The 6982-nt window shown below is 53.1% G+C and overlaps 1 protein-coding gene across 1 annotated transcript; it reads right to left on the minus strand.

The window, feature by feature from the left end:
- Positions 1-2678: 2678 nt before the first annotated feature.
- Positions 2679-3842, minus strand: LOC146812154 (lamina-associated polypeptide 2, isoforms alpha/zeta-like). Its single transcript, XM_085615140.1, has one exon. It carries the CDS (start codon positions 3840-3842, stop codon positions 2679-2681), a length of 1164 nt encoding a protein of 387 aa, XP_085471266.1.
- Between the last annotated feature and the right edge of the window lie 3140 nt (positions 3843-6982).

Consider the following 6982-nt stretch of genomic DNA (forward strand, 5'->3'; position numbering starts at 1 on the left):
AAAGAATTCACCTTCGGAACAAATGTGGGGTGAGGGCGCAGCACAACACGATCATCCAGAATACACAAAAAAGGAGCCGACCGCAGGAAAGCCCCCAACTCCCCAATCCTCCTGGCAGAAGCAAAAGCCACAAGAAAGACGACCTTAAGAGTCAAGAACTTCAGGTCAACTGACTCCAAAGGCTCAAAAGGAACCAACTGCAGTGCACGCAGAACCAGCGGAAGATCCCAAGGAGGAGAAGTCAGAACAGGACGGGGACGCTGAAAAGCCAGAGACTTCAAAAGTCTGGACCCCAACGGCACCACAGAAACCAAAGGAAGAGCATGAAAGGCCCGAATGGCAGCCCACTGTGCACGAAGAGTAGAGATGGCCAAACCCAAATCAAAACCCTCATGCAAAAAATCAAGAACACAGGCAGGATCCAAGGCAGACAGAGACAAACCGTGCCGAACGCACCAAGCAGCAAAGTTGTCCTAGTGTTTTGCATAGGAACGCAAAGTAGATGGACGCCTGGGCCGCTGAATAACATCAGCAACCACCACCGAACACCCACCCCGAATCAGGGAGTCCCTCTCAAGAGCCAGGCCCGCAGACCCAAGGACCGGAACACCGGAAGAGGAAGCGGAGGCCCCATCAGAGGAAAAGGATCGAAGGGCAACAGCCACCCCGTGCCCACTGCCAACTCCAACAAGAGAGGAAACCAAGGGCGGCGACGCCAACCTGGCACAATCAGAAGAACAAGGGACCCCTCCCTCTTGCTCTTCTGCAACACAACGGGGATCAGGGGAACAGGAGGGAACGCATACAACAGGCCCTTCGGCCACAGGAAGGACAGAGCATCCATCCGCCACGCCTCCGGACATGGCATAATCGTGCAAAAGCAACGGATCTTCGCATTGGACCGGGAAGCAAACAGGTCCACAATCGGAGACCCAAACCTCCTTCGCAAAGCCCGGAACATCCGGCGCGTCAGGGACAAGGACCCCATGGACGGAAAGACCCTGCTCAGGCACTCCGCAACCACGTTCTCCCGACCTGGAAGGTAAACAGCCGACAGCGACTCTAGGTGTAACTCTCCCCAAGAACAAATCTGGTAACTGAGGAAACTGAGGGAAGGAACCCGGCAGCCCCCCTGATGATTGAGATACGCCATGACCACCTGATTGTCCGTCCTGACCTGAACATGATGACCCAAGAGAAGGTCCAAGAAGGCCAACAGACCCAACTCGACAGCCTTCAGCTCTCTGTAATTTGACGAACAAGACCTCACAGTCGGATCCCAAAGACCCTGAGTCGAAGAGTCCCCCAGAGTAGCACCCCAGCCCAAGAGGCTGGCATCGGTAGTGAGGACCCGAGAAGGAATCACCAGAAAAGGACAACCCCGGGATAGATGAACAACGTCCAACCACCACTCCAGGGCCACCGAACCCCCACCGACACAGGAATCAAGAGATTGAGATCTTGAGAACAGGGGTCCCAATGCAGCAAAATGTGGGACACCATGGGATACATGTGTACGCGAGCCCAAGGGACCACGGACAGGGAAGCGGACATGAGACCCTGAACCCTCACCCAGAGTCTCGCAGGCTGGGAAGGACCCGACAGCAGGGATCGAACAGCACACATTAAGGATTCCATCCGAGCAGGTGGCAGGAACACCGACCCCAACAGAGTCTTGAAACGAGCCCCTATGAAAGTCAGATCCTGCGAAGGAACCAGGGAGGACTTCCCCACATTCACCAGGAAGCCGTGCTGTTCCAGGACCTGGCAAACCCTCCGGACATGGATCACCGCCTTAGAAAGAGAAGAAGCAGAAATCAATAGATCGTCCAGGTAGGGAAACACCTGAATGCCCTCCCCATGTAAATGACCAATGACAGGAGCCAGAACCTTCGTAAACACCCTGGGAGCAGAGCAAAGACCAAAAGGCAATACCTGAAATTGGAAGTGCCGACCCAGGACACAGATCCGCAGAAAACGCTGACTGGCGGGGTGCACAGGCACATGGAGATAGGCGTCCTGTAGATCGATTGACGCTAGAAAGTCTCCCCGAGAAATCAGAGGGAGGATCAACTTCAGAGACACCATCTTGAAAGTCTGTGAAGGGACGAATCCATTCAGCCACTTCAGGTCCAGGACAGGCCGCAGATCCCCCGTGCGCTTGGACACAAGGAACAGGATGGAGTACACCCCCAACCCCCGCTGAGCCCCCGGAACCGGGGTCACAGCACCTTTTGCCAGAAGAGAATCTATACCGGCCAAAAGCGCCGCCTTCTTGAGAGCCAACCTGGGGCAAGGAGTGGATCTGAAATAGTCTGGAGGATCCTGGCTGAACCCAAGGCGAAAACCCTCGGAAACCACCCGAAGGACCCACTGATCTGACACAGTCATTCTCCAGGACGCCAGGAAGAATCGCAGCCGACCCCCAACCGGACCCTTCCCCAGGGAAACAGAGTCATGACTTGGAGGGAGCAGAAGCGGAGGATTGAACATTGGAGAACCGGGACTTATCAGCGGAAGGGGCACCCCGGCCACGCCCCCTACCACGAAAGGGCTGGTGAACACGGCCCCTACAAGAAGGTCCAAAGGCATGGGTAGCACCAAAAGAACGGAAACGACCAGCCCGATCCGGAGCCAGCAGTTTCCTATCCTCCGCAGTCTTCTTCACCATATCCTCCTTAAGGAGGACCAAAAAGCTTGACACCAGTAAAAGGAATCTTCATAAGTAAAGACTTCTGGGCAGCATCAGCCTTCCAGGAGCGCAGACATAACTGGCGCCTAGCAGCCACTGAAGAACCAGCCGCAGAAGCAGCCGCACCCAAGGCATCAAAAGAGACGTCCGAAAGGAGACAAACCTGTTGTTCCATCATGGCCAACGTAGAGGAGATATCCTCACCCTGGTCCAACAGTTCAGCCAAGGACTGAAAATCCTTCAGCAAGGACTGAATGGTATATGAAGAATAAGTGGCAGCCCGGATGGAAAAATTGGCAGCAGAAAAAGTGCGCTTCACCGCCCCATCCACCTTCCGATCCACAGGATCCGCCGGCGAGGAATCCTCAGAGACCACAGACCCCTGAGACGACATCGCCGCCATCAAGGAATCAACTTTCACCGAGGAAGGATACTTGGAAGAAAAATCCTGTAAAGGGTAACGTTTAGCCAAGTAGTGAGGGAAAGCCCCTTTGTCAACATCCTTCCACTCAGTCTCCAACACCTTCACCACAGAAGAATGCAGAGGAAGATTATCAGGATCCGGACGCTGATACTGCACAAAAAAATCATCCTTCATCGGAGCAACCGAATCAGGAAACAGCAAGTTGGTGCGAATGTGCCGTAGTACGTATTTAAGATCAGCACCCTGCACAAAGCGACCTTGAACCTCCACCTCATCCTCAGCGTCAGAACCAACTTGGGAGTCAGGATCCGACCTGAGCTTCTTAGAAGGAGGCGCAGTCAACTTGCTACGCAAAGCAGTAGCCACAGCGGAATCAATCATCTGTTGGATTACAGACAAGGAAGGTAAAGCATCCTGAGACCCAGAAGCGACAACCCCAAGGGCAGGAGCCACAGCATCATCAGCAACCTCGATTATAACACCAAACGCAAATGCAGCAAAGGAAAAACCATCCAGCAGCAACTTCAACAAGAAACAGCCCTTTAAATGTCCACCAGGTGCTAGGAACCAAAAAAAAAACACAGGACACGCCCCCAGCATACAAATAAAAGAGAGCCGGAAGCCCACGCCCCTCAATGCACCAGAATCGCCATCGAAGACTGCCCCAGACAACCGCCGAGAAACTTCCCCGAATCCAGTGCCAAACAGAGGAAGTAAACAGCGCATCTGCAATTAAGCGCGGTAAACCATAACAGAGCGCTGACCGCAGAAGTCCGCATAAGCAGGACGCGCGGTCGGCATTTACTGAATACGCGCCTCGCAAGTCCGCCAAAGCAGGACACAGAGTCGCTGACACAGGAAGGAGGCGGGACACCAAACAACGTGACCGCCGCCACGCCGGTTTCGCTAAAGCAGAAACCTGAGAGGCACGCTGCATAGGGGGACACACATCAGTTCAAGAACACAACAACATACACCATGTCCCCCATCCAAGCGATCACGGGGCCCCAGAGTCCGCTATAGCAGGACCGCCGCCCCACACTTACCTGACAAGCAGGAACACAGCACTCGGAGCAGTGCAGAAACAAAAAAACAGGTCGTTCAGGAGCTTTCTGTATCCCTTAATGGGATTGGCTGTAGTAGCTGGGGGCCATATTGGAGGGAGAGGGAGACTAGAAAGTAAATCTGCTTTGGAGTTTCTGTGGGAGCCGAAGGCTCATTTGTTCATACTGTGGCGAGGAAGACGGACGAGGAGGTAATGCGCAGTGTGAGCACGCACACGTTGATGTGCCTGCTGTCACTGCAGTCTGAAAAAAACCGGACCGCCTGTGCCAGGGCACAAAACAGAACCCGCTAGAGACCCGTTTCAAGGCCCCCTTTGAAAAACTGAAGGTGCTCAGACCCGGTGAGACCCGGCCCACTTAAAGCCCTGCCTAGGATAAATGACGAACCAGTCTGTGTAATAAAGACGTGTTTCCCCCGAGATATAGTTGCTCTGTATAAGGGATGGGTTGTTACAATCTCTGATTTTTAGTGTGTGTAACAGTGCACAGTGTGTAGAAACAAATAGAAAGTTCAGTAAGGGTGTGTACTGTTACACACTCTGAAAAGCAGTGCAAGTTGGTGTTTCAGGCTTCAGGCTCCTGAACCCTTACCCACATATAGTATTCGCAGGGACATTGGCAGGTCCCTCATCCAATGTGTACGCCAGCAATAGGTTGAATTGGTTAAACTAGCCTTCTAAATAGGGAAAAGATTCAAGAAAATTATGAAATAAGGAGTGCTTCCTCCAAACTATTGTTTATTGTTACAATCTCTGTCATGAGTGGTGTGTATGACTTTAGCCTGCAAGCTCCTAAAGAGTACTTCTGCATATGTCTGATATATGAGCCTTTTAGTGGTGCTTAGCCTGTGGGATACTTCTACTTTTTAGGGCTCGCTCCTGTAGAATATGCCAAGCCACATATATTGCTTTGCTGTTACAGGCGTTACTGATTTGCAGGTATGCGTTACTTTCTTTTTAACTTGATGACTTTTCAGCGTGACAGTGAACCTCTTAAATCATTATGTATAGTTTTCACCTCTCTTTCTAAACGTGTGAAATTGTGAAATAAGGGAGCATATTTAACAAAGGATTTGCGTCATCCTACCTAGAATGAAATTAACCAATCCATGCAAGGCCACCTTGCGCAGCTTTGCGGTGCTTAGTAAATCTAGAGTAACGCAAGGCAGTATAGTGTCGTTCTGGACTCGTTCTAGTGTTCAGCCTTGTGTTGCACCTACACTGTACACCCACCCATCACAGTCGTCTCCGGTCAGGTGATCCTGCTAATAAAAGGGGCCAGGTGCACGTGCCCTGGGCCAGTTCTAGTACACCATACCACGTGTCTGCGTAGCCCTACATCCGGCATGTGGGCCTAGTGGCCCAAGACGCTACAATGGCGACGAGCGGGACGCCCTGCATGTGTGCTGGCAGCTGTTCCTGATGGCTAGAACAGTAGCCATTTCATCTGGCAGTCCCGCGGCTACTGAAAGCACGACAGCAACCGGTGCAGGGTGAGAGTAAATCCTCCTGGAGAGTGAGCACACTGGCGCCAATCAGCAATGTCTTGCAGCCCCTACCGTGCCAATCCGACCTGGGAGAGAGATCTGATGGAGACAAGGTGCTGCAGTTAGCAACGTAGGTCCTCAATGCTTGAGGTGCCTACAAACTACCGATCCAGCACGGGAGAAGCGACCCACACCATGAGAGGTGCACCCCCACTCTCGAACCCACAATGCCCAGGCAGGATGAGCAGACTGCGGTCAAGTACCAGCAACCGAGTGAAGAGAGGAAACAGCACCAGCCAGCCAATGGGACAAAAGGTATGTCAGCTACCTTTTGAGGCCCAACCTGAGCGGTTGTGGGAAGGAGGCGGGCCCCCCATCCGGTCCTGCATTGTGTCCCCCACTCGTGCATCTGCTGTCCCTGTACTGCCTACAGTCAGTGAAAGACAGCGGTGGGGTAGAAAGACTTCCATAAGCTGCCCAGAAAATGAGGCCGGTACCAGCCCTGAATAGTGATGACTGTGTATGCAGTGCCCTACCAGCAGTCAAGGCAATTGAAGCCACCATAAAGAGGTGCAGGACCCCCGTATGAGCAGTGAGCCAAGATTGAGCCCCTTCCCTGTGGAATGCTGCCATCCCTGTGTAGCTCGTAATGACTGCCACAGCGGTAAAGTAAAGTTTCCCAGTTACCCGGTCCTGGAGTCGGAAGGCTCAAGGAGGTGCAGCCAGCCAGTGTGACGAAGTGCATCCACTTCACAGGGGTCTCTGCCACGTATGTTTGCTTGCCAGCAGACACCTACGGAGCCCCTGCAATTGAGAGGGGCATGGCCAGTGCAAACAGCTGCATTCGGACCTGGTGTGCAACGTTTGGTGCTGAGAGGTGTGGTGTGCATCCACAAGTCTTCCCATCAGGTGTGCGCCTCAGCGGCCGCTCCACGCGGCACCGGAACCGCCTGTGAGGGTTTGAGAGGAGTGGTGGTGACTCTGCCACCTAGTGGCACCCCCCATGCACTGCACTCAGCCTGAGGAATGACTGATAGACTGTAAGGAAACACAAGGCTGGCCAGGAGAAGACTGTGAGGCCTTCCGGTGGCCACTTGCCACTTGCCTTCGCTGTTGGAGTGAAGAAGCATTTCATGGCACACCAGCCAGCCTCTCCACCGCCCCCCAATGAGTGAAGAGCAAAACAGACATGGCAGACCAGCCTGCACACGATGCCCTCTTCTGCCTGAGTGGCAAGCATCAAAAGAAAGGGGCAAGATGGTTTAGTGCAAAAGGCATGAACTTGTTTAGCAGCTACATTCCCCCTTTACGATTTG

This window comes from Triturus cristatus, chromosome 7 (genome assembly GCF_964204655.1).
Source record: "Triturus cristatus chromosome 7, aTriCri1.1, whole genome shotgun sequence".
Classification (NCBI taxonomy): Eukaryota; Metazoa; Chordata; class Amphibia; order Caudata; family Salamandridae; genus Triturus; species Triturus cristatus.